At 50.1% G+C, this 23,528-nt stretch overlaps 1 protein-coding gene across 1 annotated transcript in view; it reads right to left on the bottom strand.

The window, feature by feature from the left end:
• Nucleotides 1-2,366: 2,366 nt before the first annotated feature.
• The window catches only part of FAM167A (family with sequence similarity 167, member A), a 23,356-nt gene continuing 2,194 nt past the window's right edge, over nt 2,367-23,528 (bottom strand). Inside the window, exons 2-3 of the mRNA XM_011970747.1 lie at nt 22,730-23,508; nt 2,367-3,146 (exon numbers count right to left, since the gene is read on the bottom strand). Of these exons, the coding sequence (XP_011826137.1) occupies nt 2,883-3,146; nt 22,730-23,110 (645 nt within the window). The 5' untranslated portion in view covers nt 23,111-23,508 and the 3' untranslated portion in view covers nt 2,367-2,882. The remainder of the gene's footprint in view (nt 3,147-22,729; nt 23,509-23,528) is intronic.

The raw sequence follows: 23,528 nt of genomic DNA on the forward strand, positions 1-23,528 counted from the left end.
CAAGCATTTTTCTCTCTTTTTTTTTTATATGGGTATCTTCTATTGAAGTCTTTTTATTTCACTTTTTCTAACAGCAATATAGAAACAAATAATCATAAAAAATAAAAGTATAAATTGTCCATCGATTATGTAATAGCACTTGGTATTGCTACAGGGAGTGGGTCTTGGACTCGGTCAGGCATTGTCAAGCCTGCCCAGGCCCTCCAGGCCTCTGCGATGGCTACTGAGCCCCTGAAGGCATCAGACACGACCACACACAGCAGCGTTGGTGGAGACTTCACGTTTTATGCCCGGGGATGCTTGGGGATGCAGAGAGATGGATGGATAATGAGTACAACTGCAAACAGCACTGTACACATGTGGTGAGCCAGGAGGATGGGATGGAGGTTAGGCCAATGTTGCTGCTGACTCAGAGACCCACGGAGAGCAGGGACTTCACAAAGCTGAATGAATGTGGTTCGTTGTGTTCACTGTGGAAAGTAAGGAAGCCAGCCAACACTGGACGATGCTTAGAAAACATCGCTGTCCCCTCCACTTCTCATCTGGGGTCACCTCCTCATCCCATAATAAAGTTCTCTTAGGATAAGCTGAGCAAAATAGCTCAGACATTTAACCTATCCTCAAACATGTGTCTGATCTTAGTTTCCTCCCAGAGAATGAAGAAAGCAAGCAAACACTGGGTTACCCGAGCAACTAAATCACTCAGTTGCATCCAACTTAATTGGATTGACTATATTCAACTAAATCTTTCCGTTTTAGTTGAACCCAATGGTTTCAGTTACTGTAATGACTGATCTCTAAAAGAAAGAAAAACCTAATTTGGCATTTTTTTCAGAATATGGGATGGGCTTTCCTGCATGGGCTCAAGGATGTTTACGGTGTGTTCTCTGTCGTGTGAGTGGGGGTGTGTGTGTGTAGGTCAGCCCGAGACCTCAAGGGCTCATCTGGAAGGAGGCTGGCAGGAAAGGAATGCCTCTTCAGGACTTGGCAGTGTTTGTGCCGAGCTCTGAGGAAGGACAGCAGTGCATGGTCCTCAGGCCTGCAGACTTCATTGCACGGAGCACGGCAGACAGTAGATCTCGGCTGTGTTGTTCTACCTACTTTGAAGGAAGCATAGAACTTCTGGCTCTTTGAAATTATAAAAAAGAGACCAAGTTCTTTTCTGTCTACTAGAGATCCTTCATTTGCATTGTCCTACTCTCAGCCCACAAAAGAAAAGGAACCTCTCCCCTATGTGGGTCATGATGTGTGGGTGGACACGGGCCCCACTGAGATGACACAGGAAGAAGTCACAGTAGACAGAGCAGCCAGACGCCGTGCGTAGACCATGGGACAGTGATTAGTGACACATGCCCTGTGGGGCCACTGTCCATGCCTGGCTCCACATTGACCCAAATGTTCTGAATTGCAATACTCTGGGAGATGTGGTGGGGGCTGAGGTGGAGAGTAGAGGGGTTGGCAGTGTGCGGGTTTGGCAAAGCATCAAGACCATCTTTGGGGTTCAAGTTCATTGACATGTGATCTACTAGGCATTATCAACAATGGTTTCACATCAATATTCTACAGCCTAAACAGCTGTGCAACCTGAGGGAAGTCCTTCTCCCCCAGGTTTCACTTTGCTGCTTTACTAATGAGAGGACTCGACCAGATGACATCAAAGGTCAGAAACACTTCTGATCTTAGGATTCTACCAGTCTGGCCGAGGTATGACCCCAGGTTGACCTCCCTAACCTGCTGGTGTCTTAACTTGCTGATCCTTAAGCCTGTTGTGAGGGATAAACTCTTAAAATCAAATCCTACACACTGTAGTTGACCTACACAAGTGGCTTGGACAAAACTCAGTTATTAACAAGTGAACAACACATCAGTAACAGTCTTATTGGATGAAAACTAGTTGTTTAGGTCAGGCACAAAATCTAAAAGGAGGCTCAGGATGGGCCTCTGGGCTCCCTCGATTGTCTTTCCGGAGAGGGCAGTAAGGTGACACCACCAGAATCCACCAGGAGGCGCCGGTCACGCCCCTCCAGGAGAATTCAATTATGGGAAATGCATTCAGGACCTGCCTGGTTCAGTCACCAGTGGTCTCCTAGGCTGTCACCCTGGGGTGTGGGTGGCAGTGAAGAGGCTCTTTGGAGATGCATGTGGCCAGGGGAGACAACGGGGACATCTGTGCTTGTTGCACCCAAGCTACGCTAGTGCCCCCATCACATGTCCCAGCACACGCCAGAATTTACAATTTACACAGCCTCGTAGTGCCAGGGTGGGAGACTGACAGCAGCCTGGGCCTCAGGCTCACCAGAGACTGGCTGCCAGCCATTGGGGCTGCATCTCCAAGTGCCCATTTGTCATGCCTTTCGATTTTCCTTTCCTAGTAGGTCCCTGTCAATGTTGCTGAGTCATGTACTTAGGGTGAATTTGAGACGATACTTAGAGGACAGCAACAGCACGTGAGACAGGCACATGTGACACATCTAATTTCCCCAAGGCCCTCGCGGGAGAGCCTTCTGCAAGAACGATAGCTTTGTGGGCTAGCCTCCCTTTGGGAATCCCAGTTCATAGCACCAGTGATTCCAGGAAACAGGAACGTTTGACCATGGAGGGATGGATTATGGTGGGAACCCAGGTCTCATTTAACATCTGGTTGGAGCGGCCCTTCTGCAGAGCTCTTTGGGTATTAAGCAAGAGCCAGTCACAGAGACACTGGCACCCACACGCAGGGCCCCTGGGAGAGCACCACTGAATAGGTCCTGGGGCCCTTGAGTCGCCAGTCCCAGGGACCCCTGCCTCTGGGAGACCCACTGGAGTAACTTGGCCTCAGCTTCCTCCAACACCCTCCAGCCCAAGCCCTCCGCTCCAGCCCCTCTGCCCAGTCTGAGGGCTCCTCAGCAGAGAGAGAACCTCCGAGAGTTGATGTTCATCTTGGTCACACCAATAAGCTTGAGTGGAGTGGAGAGGCTGAAGGAGGAGGCAAGAGGGGAGTCGCAGAAGAGGTCGGCCAGCTCGTCCCGCTCCTCCAGCTCGTAGGTGGCGTCGTTGAGCATCCTCCTGTGGAGGCGGCAGGTGTGCTCGATTTTCAGCTTGTTGATGTCGCTGCGCAGGCGCATGAGCTGTCTGGCCAGCTGCTGGTCCTGCAGCCGCATCTCTGTCTGGAAGGGAGGGGGAGCAGGCAGGGTCAGCAGAGAGTGGCTCCAGAGTCCCTGACAGGCACAGACTGGTTAAGCAGGGCCCTGACTAATGTCTTAGATCATTAATTGGTCCGTCTAGAAATACGAGCACTTTCCCTGCTCAGGGAGGTGAAAAGACACAGAAAGCAAGGTGACAAATGAAGGTGTACTTGCAAAACAATACTTTGTGCTAGGCTAGTTGCTATATCTAAATCTTTCTGAAAGACATGCATATTAGTCCTGGCTTGAGGATACTTCCAGTGCCTTCTCATTGTTTAGAGTTGCATTCAGATGAAGAGTATAAAGGAAAGCATAGGGTGACAGCTATCAAATTCAGGAGCATGGTTGCCTCTAGGTGGGAAGGAGGGACTGTGATTGGGAAAGGTATATGGGGGCTTTGACTGTGATGGCCATGTTTTCTTTCTTACGCTGGGGAGTGTCATGTTGTTACATTACTCTTTAAACATTTTAGAATGCCTGAAATATTTCTTAGTAAAGCTTTGAAACAGCCAAACAAAAATTGGTTCCTAGGTACTGGATGTTTTATTATGAAACAGTTCTAAGCCCTTTGGGTCTATTAACATGCAACAGTTAACCATCACTACAACCTGTGAAGTGACGTCACCATCATCACCCACAGCTTATAGAGGAGGACGCAGAGGCACAGCCAGGGAATTAGCTGCGTCAGCTCACAAAGCTCATCCACAGCTGAGCTGGGCTGAGGAAACTGGACAGCTGGACTCCAGAACCCAAATGACTGACAATTAAGTTCTGCTGCCGCTCAAGGACGAGCTGCAGTATGGTGTATGGAGCTAGCTGAGTGCTTAGTGATGTTATAGAAGGTTCCTAATATTTTCACTGACTTGATGTTTCCTACTGACGTGTAAACAAAAAATAAAATCCTAAGCCCCCCAACTGACTGAACAAGCCCCCTCTTAATCAAGAGGACCCCAGAGAAACCTGAAAACTGATTTCCCAGCCGTGATGGGATGGAGTTCAGACATGCTTTGTTATACCCACCTTGCTTTTGGAGTTTAGGCACAGCAGATCGGCATTAACATTGAAACAGAGATCATAAGACTGACAAAACAGACTCTTTGTGGCAATAAGGTACCAAATTCCTGCCTCTGGTATAGCATCACATAACAGATAGCAAACCCTGAAGAATATACAAATATTTTACCCCAAAATATATTTCTTTGACATATTTTGAAACGGCCCCGCAAAGCCATCTCTTGTGGGAGATATTTACATCTGTAGAGCATTTCCACTAATACAATCAGGCCTTCCCTTTCTAGGCCTTTCCAAGATCTAGGAGAGATTAAATAAGAGTTTGGCAATTTTAAGGTCTGAAAAGAGACTTTTACCATCTATTTTCTCTAAAGGCTTCTACCTGGAGGCTTCATCTACATAACAAGAACCTTGGCCTTCACAACCCTCCTTTGTCTTAAGCATTTCTTTCTAGGGACTTCAAGTCTTTAGACAAAACTTAACTCTTTCAATCAACTGCCAATAAAAATATCTTTGAATCTACTTAAGACCTGTAAGCACCCCCACCCTCCAAGCACCTTCAAGATATCCCACCTGTTTAGGTTGAACCAATGTATACCTTCTGTGTATTGATTTATGTCTTTGCTTGTAACTCCTGTCTCTCTAAAATGTGTAAAAGCAAACTGTAACTGGACCACCTAGGGCAAGCTTTCTCAGGACCTCATGAGACTGTTCCCTGGCCCCTGGTCACTTATATTGGCTCAGAATAGACCTCTTTTTTACAGAGTTTTTTCTGTTAACAAAGAGATGTGATAATAATTTCTCACCTGGCTTCACACTCCCAGTTTCCCAAACCCACTGTAAACCAAAAGTGTCTGAGACAGGTATCAACAATTTAGAAAGTTTATTTTGCCAAGGTTAAGGACGCATGCCTGGGAGGCAGGTCTATAACTTTCCTCAAAGATGATTTTGAGGGCCTTAATATTTAAAGGGGAAGGAGTGAATATTGGGGGAAGAGGAATAAATTTTTTAAAGGTGTAGGTAGATAAGAGACAAATGATTGCATCCTTTTGGGTCTTTGATCAGCCTTTGGTTGATCAGTCTTTGATCCACCGAATACACAATTTACCTGTGTGTTTAGAGTAGAGGAAAAGTCACTTATGCCTTAGTCTGGCTCACGGAATCTGCATTTTTATAGAAGATAACAAACACAGGGCACGTGAAGCAATCAGATATTCATTCATCTCAGGTGAGCAGAGGGATGACCGAGTTCTGGCCTTTGTCTCACACCTGAGAAGATCAGCTGTCAATTTCCTTTGCCAGGGTGAAATTCAACAGAACTGCTTTAGGGTACAGATCTGGGGGCCCAACAGGGAAGTTCCTTGTGGGTCATTTGTGAGGGAGGTATGTAGGTTTTATCTTTGCAGCTCTCTTATTTAGAAATAAAATGGGAGGCAGCTTTGCCTGATGCAGCTCCCAGCGTGACTTTTCCCTTTGGCTTAGTGATTTTGGAGTCCTGAGATGTATTTTCCTCTCACACCATCCACATGTTTAAGCCTGATGGGCCTCACAGCCACTCCTGAGGTACCAGCAGGACAGTCTGGGTCCGTATTTTACCAGTCAGGATGCTAGCTGGAGCTCAGAGGGCTGGCTTCTCAGTTGTGACATGGTACAAAGGGACTGGCTTAGTGCAGAGCACCTTCTGTAAGAACACTTTGTCACTGAGACAGGTTGCCAACTGCTCCTACTTGACTCGAGATCTGAATCCTTCTCACTATTTCCTCTGTCTGTACTTGTAAGTGGTTATTGTTTTAGTATTTCTGCGACGTGCTCGACGTGCTCGGCAGTGCCATTTACCTAGTGCCTGGAGCCAAACCGATTTAGAAAAATGAGCCCTGAGATGCCCTGCAGTTATGCAAATGAAGGCAATGTTCTCACTTTCTCCCTGTTAGGTTTATAATAGAGCACATTGCAGGGTAGAAAAATGAAGTGACCTTGCCAGCGAGCATCTCTATGTTCTTTTTTTCTCTTTCTCTCACTTTTTATGCACTTGTACAGATCTCTTTTCTCCTGTTTTCAGATATGAGAAAAATCAAGATAGAAAGTCTTACTTGGGAGTCAGCAAGGTATCTGATGGCAAAATTGGGATTAAAGTTCATAGCCACATTCATTAGTTTACTTTTCAATCCTTGGACCTCAAGGATTGAATAAACTCAAATTTACTGCCAATTAAATTCTATTGATCTAGAATAGCACCAATTAATGATGATAGGGTGGCTGGTCATTTTTTTTTATGGTGTCCCTAACTGAGCCTGGAACTGAGCTAGGTGTTACCTAAACCCTTCTGAAGGAGATGGGGGTCAAACCTGCCTGAAAGATACTGTCTGCGAACACCCATTGCCAAAATACAGTCATCTGTCACTTCTCTTTGGAGTGTTCTGTAATTTGACAATAGATCTTTTCGAAAAACTAGGAACCCTGTGCCTTAGATTTGAGCTATGGCCCCAGGAATTGCATCTTTGGTGTGAAAAGATCCTTTAAAGTCGGGGAATTTGGGGTGTGGCCAGGTGTCTAAGACTGTGAGACGCAGGCTGTGGTGGACACATCTCTGTGGGGCAGCAGGGAGGAAGGGGCTGTTTTTCTGTGGCTGACAGGTCTGGTCAAAGGTCAGAGAACAATCTAGGCTTTAAGACCCATCAGAGGCAGCTAGAAAAAGGGCTGACGGTAAGGCCTGTGTCAGTTTCCATGGACTGGACAAAGGCCGCCTGGATGGCGTTGCCTTGCACGCCCCTGCTGTGCAGATGCATTCAATTCTGCGTAAGGGTGAAAAGAGAAAGCAAGCTGCAGCTTCAATAGGGATGGCGATTCCAGCCAGTCTCCCTGCTTGGGCCCTGAGAGAACACGAGGAGGGGGCTGGGAATCGCAACTTCCTCAGTGGGCTTTGGTTCTAAGGGCGTCTCATAGCGTGAGCATCTCGCTAGGATGCACTGTGGGTTCTAACATTTAGATGCTCACAATATACACTGTGTTGGGACCTCTGCACACAAATCAACAAATCCCTCTCCTGCCCCAAAGAACAGGGTTTGTTTCCGGGCTGCGGGAGCTCTGGCTGTGCTGGGCCCACGCTTGGCTGATCCCTGGGCCACACAGGCATTTTGCAAAGGTGACTTTGCACCTTAAACACTAACTTGAGCCCCGATTAAGAGGTCACTGTGCTGTAATTGAACCAAATCCACACGAGTTCCCACAGCCTCTGAAGAAATCTGAGCAAAGTGTGCAGGACTAAGAGGCTTAATTTGTTTCCAGAATTTTTTTCTAGTTGTGATAAAATCCATACAACATAGAAGTTATCATCTTAACCATTTTTAAGTGTACAGCTTGGTGGCGATTAAGTACATTCACGTTATTGCACAACCTCCATCCATCTCCAGAGCTCTTTTCATCTTTCCAAACAGAAACTGCACCCATCAAACACTAACTCCCCATCCCCCTCCTCCAGCCCCTGGCACCCACCCTTCTACTTTCTGTCTGTATAAATATGACTCCTCTAAGAACCTCACAGAAGTAGAATCACACAGTATTCATCCTTTATGACTGGCTTATTTCGCTTAGCATAACGCCCTCTGGTTTCTGATGACTAAAAAGCTTTTTATAAATTAATCTTTTTAGAGATTTGCAATGAACATATGTCTTTGCTGGTCCTGTGTGGAGTTAGTCGGGAGGATGGCGGTTGCCAGGGAAGGCACAGAGGGCTGTGCCAGTTCAGGAGAGCAGGTCTGAGCCGGGGCTGGAGTCCCTCCTCCTGTTTTCCCTTCAAGCTCTGCCAAGGGGCCCCTTGGAGGCGGGGATGACAACACAGCCCTGGCTGTGGCCGCACACGTTCGACACAGATTGTTCCATCGCGTTTTCCCACAACTCTAGATGGCGGGTATGATTTCAGTCTGTCTTACAGACAAGGAAACTGTCTCAGTGAAGTTAAGGAACTGCTCAGGGCCAGCCAGCCTATGAATGGTGGCATCTGGACCACACTTGGGCCCGTCAGCACCCAGAGCGGGAGGACTCTCCTGGGCTCCTGTCTGCTCAGAGGGTGAGCTGGGCCCAGGGCTGGCAGAAAGGGAACATCCACAGGCCTGGGTTAGAACCCAGGTTCCAGCTGAGCTCCACTCCTCACTCACTGCCACCTGGAGGCTGTGTCCTCATCTGTAGAAAAGAGATAAGGCCTCTTCTCACCTCTTCCAAGGACAATGAGAATGAAATTCGACAACAAATAGCATGCCAGAAAATATGAACCATGCTGGCCAAATCAAAGGAAGAGGTGCTCCATCACTTAAGTCCTTTCTCTCCAGGCCATGGGCACAGAACATGGAACCCGGCGAGGACCTCCCAGTTTTAAGCCCTCATTAAAGAGCCTGAGAAGCTGGCCAAGGTGGCTCAACTCTCAGTGTGGGTTTCATGCCGTCCCTGGCAAAGGCTCTACCGTAGGATGTGCCGATTTCCAGTCCCCACTCCCAGCGTGGCCTGGTGTCTGTCTGAGAACAAAAGCACTTGCTGAATTCTCAGAGATGCAGCCTGTAATCCCAGCAACCCCATAATTAGGGCACAGAACTTGTTGAAAGGGAAGAGATGTCATTGGTCGGGGGCTGTCAGAGCACTGTGGTGACAGGGTGTCCCCACCAGGGTTGGAAGAAGTGACGGGCGGCAGCCACACGTGGCCCCTTTGAAACAGCTGTGCTTGTGATCTGTGCTACAGATGTTTGGTTTTTTGAGGCAGACAAGAATGCTCATTAAGATGTGAGCCACCGCACCTGGGTGAAGTGTTGAAATGTTCTAAAATTATATGTGATGATGGTTACACAACTCTGAAAACACGAAAAACCACTGAATTGCACACTTCAAACGGGTGAATTGTATGGTATGTAAAGTTTATCTCAATAAAGTCTTTTTGAAAACATTTTAAAGACCAATTAAAAAAAAGAGAGTGAGCGAGCCGGGTTGTTTCTCAAGGTAGAAGGCAAACCCCCGAGGGCAGGATTAAGTCACTAAAGACAGTAATTAAATGGCTCTGGAAGAGGACAGAGATTTCCTTACTTCCAAGCTTTACTTGGTGAGGGGAGGGTGTGGCAAGGGGGCTGGAGGAGATGGGCAAGGAGGCCCTGGAAGAAGGGCCCAGAGAGGAAAAATGCAAGGGGAAGGTCAGCTGAGGACATTCAGGTCATATTAAAGTCTAATGCATCAAGCCAGTGGTTTGCTGGGGGGTCTCTCTGGACCTGGGGATTTTCCTGGGGAGTCAGAAGAGCTGACTCTTACCCTGGAGCTGGGTGGAATAAAAAAAGCCGTAGGAAAGGTGTGGGAAACAGTATGGTGGGTCCTGGAAAGTTAAACAGAATTACCATATGACCTGGCAATGCCACTCCAGGTACACACCCCAAACAAAAGAAGGCAAAAGCTAGAACCAGCATTTGTACATCCATGTTCACAATCGTGAATAGGCAGAACCAACCCAGTGCCCTCCACAGATGAATGGATCCACGCAATGTGGTCTATCCGTAAAGTGGAATATTATTCAGCCTTGAAAAGGAAGACAGTTCTGGCACATGCTGTAATATGGATGAAGCTTGAGGACATTATGCTAAGTGAATCAGCCAGACACTAAAGGCCAAATACTGTAGGATTCCACTTAAAAGAGGTTCCTAGCATAGTCCGATGCATAATGATGGAAAGTAGGACAGTGGTGCCAGGGGCTAGGGAGAGGGGATGGGGAGTTAGTGTTTAGTGAGCACAGAGTTTCCATTTGGGAGGATGAAGTTCTGGAGATGGATGGTGGTGACGGCTGCACAGCAGTGTGAATATACTTAGTGAACTGTACGTATAAAACTGTTAAAATGGTACATGTTATATTATGCATAGTTTACCACCATTTAAAAAAACAACAGTAGAGTCTGCAAATTTAGAGTGACCAGTTCAACTCAGTTTGCCCAGGACCTACCTGGCTCTAGCACTGAGAGTCCTGCATCCAGGGAACCTCCTTAGTCCTGGGCAAACAGAGATGGCTGGTCAGCCTGCCTGTAGCAAGCGTGGCTGCAGGCGCTGGGGAATGGGGGCCCAGCCTGGACAGTTGGAGGGTGGTCTCAGTGGTGCTGTCTCTAGCCTGAGTGGCACTGGAAGCTGACGAGACCCTGAAGAGTAGTCTGGGAGGTAGAAGGGCCTCTCTGTGGGGTTACTGGAGATGGAGGCCACAGAAGGAGGGTATTGGACCAATTGGCAAAAAAAAAAAAAAAAAAAAAAAGAGTACTTTGTTGTTTGCCAAAGGCCCGAGATGCTGGCTGGGGTGACTCAACTCCCAGTGTAGGTTTCATGCTGTCCCTGGCAAAGGCTGTACTGTAGGATATGCATTTGGGAAAGGCAACATTTGAGTGGAATTTGCATCCTTACTCAACATCTCCTGGCTGATCTGTGTTCACTTGCTTGGTCTAAAACACTGAGTGATTTCTTCATATTCAAGGGAAGCAAATACTTTTATTCTTAGTCGCCAATGAGATCTGCTCGAATACTTTCTCTGATCCCAGGGACTGATGTCTATGGGTCTAAAACCACCCAAAGATTTTAGGAATTAAAATTTTAAAAAAGAACAGGTACTATCATCAGAGCGAAGAGGCAACCTACAGAATGGGAGAACATTTTTGCAATCTATCCATCTGACAAAGGGCTAATATCCAGAATCTACAAAGAACTTAAACAAATTTACAAGAAAAAAACAAACAACCCCATCAAAAAAAGGGCAAACGATATGAGCAGACACTTCTCAAAAGAAGACATTTATGCAGCCAATGGACACATGAAAAATGCTCATCATCACTGGCCATTAGAGAAATGCAAATCAAAACCACAAGGAGATACCACCTCACACCAGTTAGAATGGCAATCATTAAAAAGTCAGGAAACAGACGCTGGAGAGGATGTGGAGAAATAGCAACGCTTTTACACTATTGGGAGTGCAAATTAGTTCAATCATTGTAGAAGACAGTATGGTGATTCCTCAAGGATCTAGAACTGGCAATACCATTTGACCCTGCAATCCCATTACTGGGCATATACCCAAAGGATTATAAATCATTCTATGATAAAGACACATGCACACGTATGTTCATTGTGGCACTATTCACAATAGCAAAGACTTGGAACCAACCCAAATGTCCATCAATGATAGACTGGATTAAGAAAATGTGGCACATATATACACCATGGAATACTATGCAGCCATAAAAAAAAAGGATGAGTTCATGTCCTTTGCAGGGACTTGGATGAAGCTGGAAACCATCATTCTCAACCAACTATCACAAGATCAGAAAACCAAACACCGCATGTTCTCACTCATAAGTGGGAGTTGAGCAACAAGAACATACGGACACAGGGAGGGGAACATCACACACCAGGGCCTGTTGGAGGGTAGGGGGCTAGGGGAGGGATAGCATTAGGAGAAATACCTAATGTAGGTGACGGGTTGATGGATGCAACAAACCGCCATGGCATGTGTATACCTATGTAACAAACCTGCACATTCTGCACATGTAATCCAGAACTTAAAGTATGATAAATAAAATAAATAAAAAATAAAACAAGACATGTAATCGTCAGACCATTGGGAGCACAAGGAGCAACTCTATGAAGGCATTACCTTTAACCTACCACGGTTTCTGCTTCCTAAAATAAAGGCAGTGCACAGACCGCCAGACAGATCCTCCCCTTTCCAACAAAAGTCTTACCTGAAGCCCTATTAATAATGTGCCTTTCTTCTGTCATCTAATGCTTCCATTCTCTGACGAATGTGGCTGTGTGCACTTTGGCTTATGGAATCCTCTGTTCTTTTAGTTTGGTGAAATAAGGGCTGTGATGGCAGCAAATCTGAAAGCACGTTTGGGGCAGAGATTTCTGGATGCATCTTTAAAGCTGGCTTGAGAGAAATCCCAGTGCACAGGGGCCAGCCAGAGGCGAGAGAGTGCTGTCCTGGACAGCATGGTAATTAGCCCAGAAGTGGGCAGCAGACAGAAACCCAAGGTGGCGAAGGGCATTTTGTCTGGTCCCTTCATCTCAGGCTCTTATCTCTCCTATCCCAGCCTAATAGCTATAATTAGTCTCTGATGCATGCTGAAAAGAGGCTGCATGTAAAATCCAGGCTGTTTTTGCCAGCTGTATGTGCAGGCCCAGAACATGTTCCACTGTCCCACGATTTGGGAATGAGACTTACAGTTCTTGAACCCTGGAAACAATTTGTGTAATCACTTTCCTTATCTTATTTAACTTCACCTGCAGGTCTGCCTTATTATTTTCATCAGTGTTGTGTAGGAGAATCCACTTAGAAGTCTGGGTAAAATTGTATTACATGATGTCAGGTTTGGTCCCTGAGAAAGAGCCAGATTAACGCTGGCAGGAAAGAAAGCAGGAGTGCCCTTCAAGTGCGCCGCTGAAGGGCAACCGGAGGTTGCAGGGAAATGTGAAGAAAGAAACGCAAACACCCCTAGGAACTAGGCTGGTCTTGTGAATTGATTTCCAGGGGAAAGCTGGAGCTTGTTTCACAGAGGTCTCTATTCTGGGAGGCTGTAGCCCAGCGCGAGGGAGCTGGAGCTGACTCTCCTGGCGAGTGGAGGCCGCACACACGCTGTGCAGCCTGGGGCCTGCAGGGCGGGGACTCTGAGCCCGGCTGGTCCTGGGTTCTCTTTCGGGGTCCTGGCCAGGGGCTGTGGGTGGGAGGGGGACAGGTGCAATGGCTCCTGTCACTGCGCTGACTCAGCATGCAGGAAGGAGACAGCAAGACGACTCCATCTGAGCCAGTCCTCCAGGGATCCTCCCTGCCAGGGGCTCCTGTGCCCCCTGGGGAATCATGAGTCTACTGGGAGGGAGAGACTGCAGCCCCAGAGCTGGGCAAAGAGCAGGAGGCTCTTCGGGCCCTGTCGAGGACTCCACAGCAAGAGCCAAGCTCTATCCCTGTGATGAGGCCTTTGATTTTTCAAACTTGGAAGGTGTGCGCCAAACTACACCTTCCGGGGTGAGGCTGGCCTTTGGGAAGGACAGTGGTGCATTCTGAAGAGCCCGTGATCTGCCGCTAGGGGCTCTGGGTTCCAGGCCTAGTGCAGCCTCTGATGACATGAGGGACTCTGGACAGGCGGCATGTGCCCTTCACAGAGACAGGATGGTGATCACCTCCCTCCCCTCCCATCAGATTGCATCTTGGAAGTGAGGGGGTTCTGGAAGCTGTACACCCAAGAAAGGCATTATGTGCCCGAGAGAGAGCAGGAGAGATGTGACTGCTGCTGGCTGGGTGATGATAGGCCCAGATCAGTGTCACTGGCACCCACCCCTGCACCTGGGTCCCCTGCACCTCAGCTCCCAGCATCTGGGACTCCTCTCTGCCTGCCTCCCCCTCGCTCAATCTGTCTCCACTCAAGAGGCTGATGGGCAGGTCTCCTCGCTTCTTCAAACCTTTCAAGGTATCATGGGACCCTCCTGTTCCCTTGACCTCTCCAGCTTCCTCTCTCCCACCCTGATGCCCTTGCCCCCGCAGGGCAGCCACACTGGGCTCTGTCCCCTCCTCTGTGGTCCCTTCTCCACCTGTCACCCTTCAGGACCAGCTCAGCCTTTGTCCCCCTCCCTGCAGAGGGGATGACAGCCCCATGGGCGCCTCCTGCCACTGCCCCTCCACGCAGCCTCCACATGGCACCTATGTGTGGGCATCGGTTTCATTTTTTATCATGTGTCTCCCACTAGATGACAAAACACCAGAGACAGAGACTGTGTTTTCCAGGGGCCACCACAGTGCCTGGGGCCTGCTCTGGTGCTCAAAAGCCATTTGTTAGATGAATGAATCAATGAATCATTCCATTACTTAAATTTCCCCAGAGCCAAGTCTTGATTCTCCACACTCCATTACCCAGTACCTGTCTCCATGGCTGGGACAGTCCTAGAGAAATCACTCCTCCCTCTGCTACCCGGGCTGACCGCTACCCTCTGGGATCTCCCGCTGCCCCCAGGCCTAGGGAGAGGCAGCCAGTAGAAAGGACAGAGGAGCAGCCCCTGGTTCAAAGTCCTTCTCCACAACTCGCTGGTGACGCCATCCTGGGCGAGCCACGCCACACCTAAGTCTCAATCTCCTCATCTGCTAAATGAGCATAATAGTACCCACTTATCGATAATAATTGACAATAATTAAATGGGCACACTACTGATCACTTATGAGAATCAAATAAGCCCATATACACACATTTAGAAGAGGACATTGAGTTCCAGAATTACTAGTTCCACTGTATCCCGTTTTCATACACAGAACCACACAGCAAACCGTTCAATTACGTTTTCACTTCCCATGTGTCGCTTGCCCCACCTCCTGGCTGTGGGGTCCCTGCAGGAACCTTTTTTGCTACTCACGGCCTGGCTCAGCGCGGTCCCCAGCCCAAGCTTCACCTGCCTTTACTGAGTGCTCCCTTATCTCTGACGACTGTACTGCCCGTCGCACGTCACCAAGCATGTTCCGGGGTTGGGTAGGGCTGTGTTATCGTCTCTATCACCAAGTGTTGCCAACGTCAGAGGGCCGGTAATGCCAAAGCACTTCAGACTAGAGATACGGGGGGGACCCTCCTGCTCAGGGGTGTCCTTAGCTTGCACATGAGGAGGGACAGACCCGCCACTAGGGACCAAGGCCTTCCTCAACTTCCCTGCCACTCCTCTGGAGAGCAAGTGGGGGCCCCCGTGAGGCCAAGCAGCCAGTCCCAGGACGGCTGCTCCCACCAGGCTGTGAGCACGGCCCAGGCATGGCTGTTCCTGGTGGGACCCTGGCAAGACCTGCAGGAAGGCCTGGCCCCCTCACCTCTGTGCGCTCGGCCGCGCTGCCGGGGGTCTCTGGGCCAGTCGGTGGAGGGAGAGAAGACATCCCTAGCAGGGGCCGCCTTCTTGCTCTGACAGGAGCTCACCTGCATGGCCTTCTCAACTTCACCTGCAGGAAGACCTCCCCCACCTGCAAGCAGGAACTGGAGCTTCATCACATGAAACTGGAAGCTTTAGCCAAGGTGCCAACTGTCCTATGGAAACAGAGGGCCTAAGTGCCCTGGGGTCACCTGAGAGCCCTCAGAAGACCCTGGGGAGCAGTTGGTGGGATTTCTAGGCTTTTCTCGGGTTCTCTATCCCCTGGTTTGGAAACAGATGTAGCGGAAGCTTCACATCTGATGCTGAGCGAGAACCAGCGAGGAAGGTGTCAGCAGGCTGCTGACCTCGAGGGAGGGAGAGCTGAGGGCAGGACATGAACTGCTGGAGTGGGGCCCTGTGGGAGTAATTAGGGCTCCCAGGCACCTGCAGTTGCTATAGATTCCTGCCTGCACCTCCAAAGGGAAGTGAAGCAAATCTATTTTCTGCCCCACCCTCCAGGCTAGTTTGAGGCTGTTTTGTTCTCCAAAGTCACTTCATACTCCATTACTCGGGTACCTGTTTTCTTGGGAAGAACATGCTTTGGGCTTCAGCTGCCAGGGGCCTCACAGTTTCCTACAACATTGTGGGTGGATCCAGACCCACTGCAGGGCTTTGAGGTCAGGCAGATCTGAGTTCAAATTCCTGATCTGCTGGTTGATCTTGGGCAAGATTTTTAACCTCAGTTTTCTCCTCTGTGAAATGGGGATAGTAATCGTGCCTACCCAGAAAGATTGCTGTGGCTATTGAATGATGTGAGGCGTGTGTATAAACCTGTGTAACACAGCATCCAACCATCCCAGGGCCCCAGCAACTGCTCAGTGCCCTAATGCTGCGCATTCCCCTCCTCCCTGCTCAAAGAGCTGCCAGGTAGGGATTTATTATCCTCATTTTACAACCACAAAACCAAGAAGTCTTGGTTAATTGGTTTACCTAAAGTCACACAACTAGGATATGGTAGAATCTGACTTGAAGTTGAATCTAATTACAAATAGTATGCTTTTTCCACAGCACTCTTGACCAGTTAATGAGCCAGTTGCATGAGAATCACTTGCAGGTACTTGTTAAAACCTCAACACCTCCCCAGGTTTATGGAATCTGAATTTCCATGGAGGGCTGGGAGGGATCTGCACTTTTAGCCAACGCTCTGATTGCCTCACCCCGTAGTCCCTACCCCATATCGTGGTGTGCTGGTATAATGGGGAGGGTGCCCATCAGAGGAATTGGGTATATTATTATAGAAGAAACGTGAATGGGAAATAAGAAACTTAATGCAATCACATGGACAGGCATGGATCTGGCTGCCGAGCAAGTGAGGAATTTGCATATTTCCCTTTGGTTAATTTCATCATCCACTGAGCACGGCCCTCAGCTCACCAGATCATCTCAGAACTCAACTTACTGCATCTCTATTAAAACTTTTGTCACACTGTGCCGCTGTGTTTATGTGCCTGTCTTCTCCTTGGAAGGGAAACTCCACAAAGACAGGAATCCTGACCCATCCACCTTGGCCTCACCCCACCCCAGTGTGGAAGCCAGGCGGCTGCTGAATGGACATGGGGCTGGATGAAAAGACTCCCGCCTGCCTCTCACAGCCTCGGGATCGCTATTGCAGTGCTATTGAGCTGCTATTCCAGTGAGGTGCTGCCGTGGGGATCCTCCAACTCCCTTCTCCTTGACCCTGCAAGACAGCTAGGAAAGGGAGAGCGGGCAGGACCTCCCAGTTGGGGTCAGCTGCAGCTCCCTGGCCAGCAGTCCCGCCTCATCAGCTCTCACATCCAACAGGAATGTTGGGAGACTGAAGTCCTTATTTTTTTAATTCTAGGAGATTCTATGCCTTAAAAAAAATCTGCAGAGTACAAGGTGAAGAATGCACACCGAGGACATCGGCAAGGGAGAGAAGAGCCTGGCGCTGGCACTTTTGTTTCTTTGCTCTTTTAATATTCTCTTTTCCCCTTGATGATACATGATATATTCCTATTTTAGGAATTTTGAAAACTATAGAAACGTCAAAAGAATAATATTACCACTCAGAAATAACGATCATCAAGTTATGGTGTATTTCCTTTGCTGGTTCTTTTGTTTATAAATTCTTTAGTAACTCCCGAAAGGCCACATCTGCCCACATGAATAGAACAGGAATCTTCCTCCTGCAGGGCTGCTGCCAGACAGGCTGAAAGCCCCGGGCCATGCAGAGAAGACTGAGCCTTGGGTGAATAGAGGCTGGGACTAGAAATTCTCTTGTGAACCAAATCCCCGCTCAGCCAGTGCCTTGCTGATGGCTCTGAGCAACTTGCTATCTTCATCCTGAAACAGTACAGCTGCCCAGCCCCTGCTAAATGGTTACCAGGCATCGCTAGCAACCTCCTGTGTGAGCTTTTGCAAGTATCCTATTCTGAAGGGTTGAAGCACAGGCTTTCTGGCAGCTCAGGGCCTCTGGACTTGGACATCTGATGTGCCTAGAACAAAGGAAAGAGATCTGGATCCACAGCCAAGTGACGTGTGTCTGTGTCGTGGCTTAGCCACATCCTTGCATATGACCTTGGCCAAGTCACTTTAAACTTTCTGTCCCCCAGTTCTATAACCTTTCTGAGCCTCGGTCTTTCCTCTGTAAGACAGGAATAGCAAATACTTCCAAGCCTTCACGAAGGATAGTGTATATAGAAGTCTCCCTAGATGGGGGGTATCAACCTGGCTGCATCGCCCATTTCCCATCAAAAGATGCTTGGGGAGTATGACCTGCCATTTGGCCGTACTGCTTAGCACACATGGATGACACCAGCCTCAGAGGGCTGTCCCTGGACATACCACTCTTTTGCATACCAAGCACGCAGCACGGGCAACAGAGGGTTAACGGGGAAAGGGCGGCCCCCTCGAAGCCAAGCGGTGGCCACAGGGGGGCCAGCTGAGTTTAGGTCACAGGCCTCCTGTGACCTAAGTGACAGGCCCTAAGTGATGAAAACTTGTCAAGGTTCTCCCTTTTTCTAACAGCCATAAACACCTTCTTGGTGCCAGGGGAGGGCGGGCGGCAGGAGCAGGATGTCTGCAGGGATCACACACCTGTGTGAAACTCAAAGAAAAATATCAGTTGGCGCCCAGGGCTTCTCACTGCAAACTGCCCATCAGGAAGCCAGAATGCTTTGGTCTTCATTCTGGCACTGCATAAACCACGCAGAAGACTTTATTGCCCTTTTTCTCTGTCTTCCAGGTTGGCAAGGGGGACTTGTGGGTGTGACTGAAGAGAGAAAACAGAAAGGAGGGTCCCTGCTCCCCTGTGCTGAGTGCCCAGGGCTCCATCCCAGGGAGTTGGCTGATGGACCCAAGCCCGGGCAGAGGCGTGTGCGAATGCTCTGAATTCCCGACTCAGCTAGAGAGGAGAAAATCCCACAGCTCCAGGTCATGCTCTTTCTAGCTCCCCTGCTTCCTGAAGCAATGCCCTCCCCCCACTCCCAACCAGGCTACTTGGCTGCCTGGAAGGTGAAAGCTGGGGGCTGTGACCTTCTGGTGACCTGAGCAGCCTAGAACTGCAGCTGCACAATGGCAACTCCCTTAAGCCAGTGTCCCAGAAGCGGAGAGACTGGGCCTTGCCTGGAGGAGTCAGGTGGCCGCAGGCCTGCCTGCCACAGCCAGAGAGCCACACATCTCCAACTCCGCCCAGGGAGCCCAAGGTCAGGCCGTCTTAGCTGGGAGTCACTCTAAGAGGCTTGGGGGATCTCCACCAGCCTTGTATCCCGAACACATTAGCCTGAAGGAAAATCTGATCTACTTGCCGGTCCCTGGGGGGCGTCAGGAGTGACAGTCATTTCCTTGAAAGCTGAGAGGGAGAGCTGACCCCTGAGAGCCGTTAGGATCCTTCCCAGCCTCAGAAATCAGCCACAGTCAGGGAGTCATTCTGCCTTTCAGCTGGTCTTGCAGGAGGCGGGAGCAGACTAAGACGATGCTTCCAGACCCAGCACTGCCTGCCTCTGGATGGGGTGACATTGACCACTGCCTCCTGGGAGAGCTGCTAGGTGGTCAGAGGACAGGTTAGAGTCTGCCTTCTCCTGTGGTCAAAACTCCCATTGAGTTATGGAAAATATCCACACGACTAAGGGAATTGCAGATTTCCAATCGATTTCCTTGGCCACGTGAGAACAAACAACATATTTGCCCTTGAGCCTAACAAATCTGTAGGAAGGGCTTGCCCAGGCATAGAGACAACCTGCTTCTGGGCTTAAAATACAACAAAAAAGGTTATGCAAATCACTTTTACTGAGTTAAAGAACAGGTTAATTTTTAAAGGTGCCTTCAATGAGTGAAGACGATGAATGAGGGAAACCATGGCATTAAGCTTAACGTTTTGACTGAGACTTAAATAGAGCAGAATGTGTTTGTTCTCAAACGTTGAACTCTCAGTTTTCAATCCAATCAAAGGGTTTTGCAAGTTGCTGTCTAATCCTGGCAGCAGGCGGAACTGCACGTCCAGCCTGCCTGCCTGCCAGTCTGTGTCTGGTCTGCCAGTCTGCGTCTGGTCTGCTTTGGGCCTCAGAGTTGCAATCTTCTGAACGAGTGTGGTTCTTGGACCACTCAGAGTGCGATGCTGTGAGTTCGTTCACTGAGGCCCATTCACCGATGGAGCCCCAAGCCACATGGGCAGCTATGACAGAGACAGGGCTCAGAGAGCTCCCTTTTGGGGATCCCTGGGTCTGTCCTCTGAGGTTCGTTATTGATCCCCTGGCCCTGGTCTTGCCCTCCTTTCATTCCCTGATACTCTAAGTGTGGCCCAGGCATTAGCAGAATAGTTTCAACCTAGAGCTTGTTGGAAATTTGAAAGCACAGGCTCCGTTCCCAACCAAAGGGACCAGAATCTTCATCTGCACAAGAGCCCCAGTGACCTACAGGCACGTTAGAGTTTGGGAGTCAATGCTCCGAGAGATTCTCTATCCTGCAACCAGGATGGTTTCTGGAGCATCTCCTCGGTCGCTGCTCTTTGCGCATGCTCAATGGAACCTTCTGTGTTGGACCACCTCACCAGCCTCACCTGCTACCTCTCTCCCCATCGCTCTCTACTCTGTATGAGTTCCAGCCCCAGCTCTGTTGCTCACTCATCATGTCATCCTAAGGAAGTCACCTGACTTCTGTGGACCTCAGTTTATTCATCCATAAAATGGAAACAGTGAGGGCAATCACGCAGTTTTGTTGTAAGAATCGGAGATCACAGAATGAGGCTGGAACTCATTCAATCCTGTTTCTCTCTCTGCCCCTGCCCCCATGCATTCTGTTGCCTGCTGACATTTTTGTGATTTACATTTTAGGAATCAAACAGTAAAATCGATTGCCTGTGGAGGATGCCATGTCATATGGTGGCTGAGCAGAACAATCGCAATGCGACCAAATGGGCCAGGGTTTAAATTTCAACTTTCTCACGTATGACTGCATTCTTCTCTGAACCTGTTTCCTCTTCTGGAAAAGTAGGGGTGTCGGGAAGGTCATCTGACAATTAGAAGAGGTGAGTAATGCCTGTAAACTGCCTGGCACACAGGACACACCCTTGGTGGCACAGGGAAGTGGCTAAAGGAGTGGAAACAGTGCAAACATAAAGCATTTTTAATAATGCTAATATTCCCTTTACCCTATGTATGACAGTCTTTGGTAGTCAGATTAGTCCTGAGAATTTCTGCTCTGCTGTTGGCCTATGGAGACTGGCTCTACACATCACCCATGGTTGAGCCTCACCCTAGGCCACCCTCCACGCTTGGCCGGCACACTGGGCAGGGCACCTCATGCTGCTTGGCTCACAGGCCTGGCAGGAGATGTGAGCACGACTTGTAGATTCAAGGCCCAGGCTGCACATTAGAAGCACGCAGGAGCTTTAAAAATCAAATGTGTGGTTATTACCCCCAGACATTCACTGGATTGGTCTTCAGTGTGGCCTAGGCTCTGGGAGTCCTAAAAGCTCCCCAGGTGGTTCTAATACACAGCCAGAATGAGGGGACTAAAGGATGATGAGCAGGACAAGTTCTAGGAAGCTCCATCCTACTGGGTGCTATGCGGAATGCTAACTTCCTTAAAAAGTAAAAGCCTCAGCTCCCACAAGCAGTAAAATCTCAAATGAACTTGAAACCAACGAATTGTATCTTTGATGAACAGGAATGTTTTTTGTTCCTCCTTAAGAAAGCAAATCAAAGTGGGTTAGCCTCAGCCATTCAAAGAGCAGCTGGGGGCTGTGAGCGGTCTGTCCTGGGGCACTGTCCATCTCCCCTCACCTCTTATACCCCCCACCAAGAGCACCGGGGGTGACAGAGCACCCCAGAGATGTGGCTCAAATCCGCAGGTGCCTCATCTTCTCCGAAACCGACAGCATGTGCACCATCTCATTACTAGAGACGGACATAACAGAATGGTGTATTCTGAGAAGCACTCTAGGCATCAAGTGTTAAAACCCAAACAGGTTTCCAATTAATCAATCAGATCCCTGTGTCCCTGAGCCCCACCCCACTCCAAACCCCAGTGAATTTTCTCAGCCCCTGAGGCATTCCAGGTCTCATGGGGATTTAGTTTTCAGGATTCTGCAAAACAAACCAAGCAGGCCTCAGCCTACCCTGCAGGCTCTGGAAGGCTCTGGAAGCCACTGCCGGCTCTGGAAGGCAGCTGCCCCTGATGGCCGGCTCACCTGTGGCCAGAGTGGCCTGACTCGCAGGTGTCACCTGGGCCTCAGGGGACGGGATGAGGCAGGGCTTGAGAGCTGGGGGAGGGTTAGCTTCATGTCTGGTGCTGCTGAGAGGCTGTCATGCCAGACATAGGTGATTCTCCCCTGGGGGGTGGGAAGGGACAGGGCACCCAGCTCTGCACCCCCACCCTGTTCTCAGGCTGAGTCACCATGCACAAAAGATGCTCCTATTGGGAATCTGCTTTGCCTATGGGCAGGAAAGTGACTGCTGCGGTCCCAGCTCAAACACAATGTGCCTTTCACTCGCACCGGGGCCCGCCCTGACTTCTGAGCCAACTCCTCCTCTGAGCCTCCTCACCAAGCTTCTCCCCAGGCAGGACCTATCCCGCAGGCTCTCCTTACCACTGGAGCACATTCCACGCCGAGCCAGCTCCTTACAGGAGTGCCCCGCACAGCCACACCCCAGCCACTGTGCCTCATGGAGCCACCCAGCCAGCGCCCAGCACAGGGAGAGGCCGCCGCCCACCTGCAGAATGCGTGGTCCCCGGAGCGGCAGGCAGCTGGGGTGGACAGCAGGGTGGGGAGGTTCCAGCGCAGAGGGAGGGGCAGTCACACCCCAGGAGCCCCCTTCACAGTCCAGGGAGAAGTGTTTGAGACTCCAGTACTGGGAGCAGTGTTGGGGGGAGAGGGGGACACCTTAACATGGGTTCAAGTTCTCCCAGAAAACACCCGCTTCCTCCATTAGTGTCTGCAATTAGGGGCTGATGACACCTGGGTCCCCCCAACCACATACAAATGAGGCCGGCGCTCAACTCATGGGAACATTACAGATGTGCACTTGGTGGGTAGAGAGAGGAGAATAAATACATGGTGGGGGTGGGGAGACAGACATAGACAGACGGACAGAGAGAGACACGGAGACAGAGAGACAGTGGCATCTTCTCTTTTCTGGGGATTCTCGGGGGCAGCCACTCACCAGTTCCTTCCTGAGCCAGGCTATAGCTTCATCGATGCTCTGAAAGCCTTCCAGCTTGCCAGTGGACAGGGGTGTGGTGCCCCGGCTGGCACTCCTGGCAGGAGGGGCGTGCTGCCCGGGTTCTCTCAGCGGGAGCAAGGGCTCCTGCCCCCCATGCTCGCCCTCCTCCAAGCTCGCCTGTGGCTCCGCAGCCGGCCTCGGGAAGGGCCAGGTCTGCTCCTCCAGCCTGGCCTGCCATTCCAGGTAGGAGGGCCTGCGGGTCTCCAGCCTCAGTTTCTCGGCGAGGGCCTTCAGGCTCCGGAGGTGGTCATCGGGTGGTGCGGCTGCTCCTGCCCCCTCTTCTGCACCCACTTCTTCCACGTGGATCTGGGGCACAGACATTCTACAGTCTGCCCTGGCAGCAGGACATGCGAGCGGGCGGGGGGCACAGGGGGAGGGTTGGTGGGTGGCACAGTTGGGTCCCGCTCTGGGATGGCCTCATCCAGGTGCCCGAGGGCATTTCCGGGATGGGAGCCGGCCTTGGAGGCTGGGTGGCAGGGGAGCTGAGAGGGACTGTGCAGTGAGCAGCACAGGGCACCCTCCTGGAGGCTCGGGTCTACGATCCGTCCTGGAATCCTGTGGGTGCCATGCTCCACAGAAGGCAGGAACAGACAGGCATCGCAGGAATCTCGGGACAGCCTGTGCCAAGGTCTATCTGTCCTGAAGGCACTCGAAGACCAGACTGGCAGGAAGAAGGCCCAGAGCTCTCTCCTCTCGGGAAGGGCAGGTGGCTGGAGACCCTGTGGGAGGGATGAGAACC

Source organism: Mandrillus leucophaeus, unplaced genomic scaffold, assembly GCF_000951045.1.
Source record: "Mandrillus leucophaeus isolate KB7577 unplaced genomic scaffold, Mleu.le_1.0 Scaffold97, whole genome shotgun sequence".
Taxonomy (NCBI): domain Eukaryota; kingdom Metazoa; phylum Chordata; class Mammalia; order Primates; family Cercopithecidae; genus Mandrillus; species Mandrillus leucophaeus.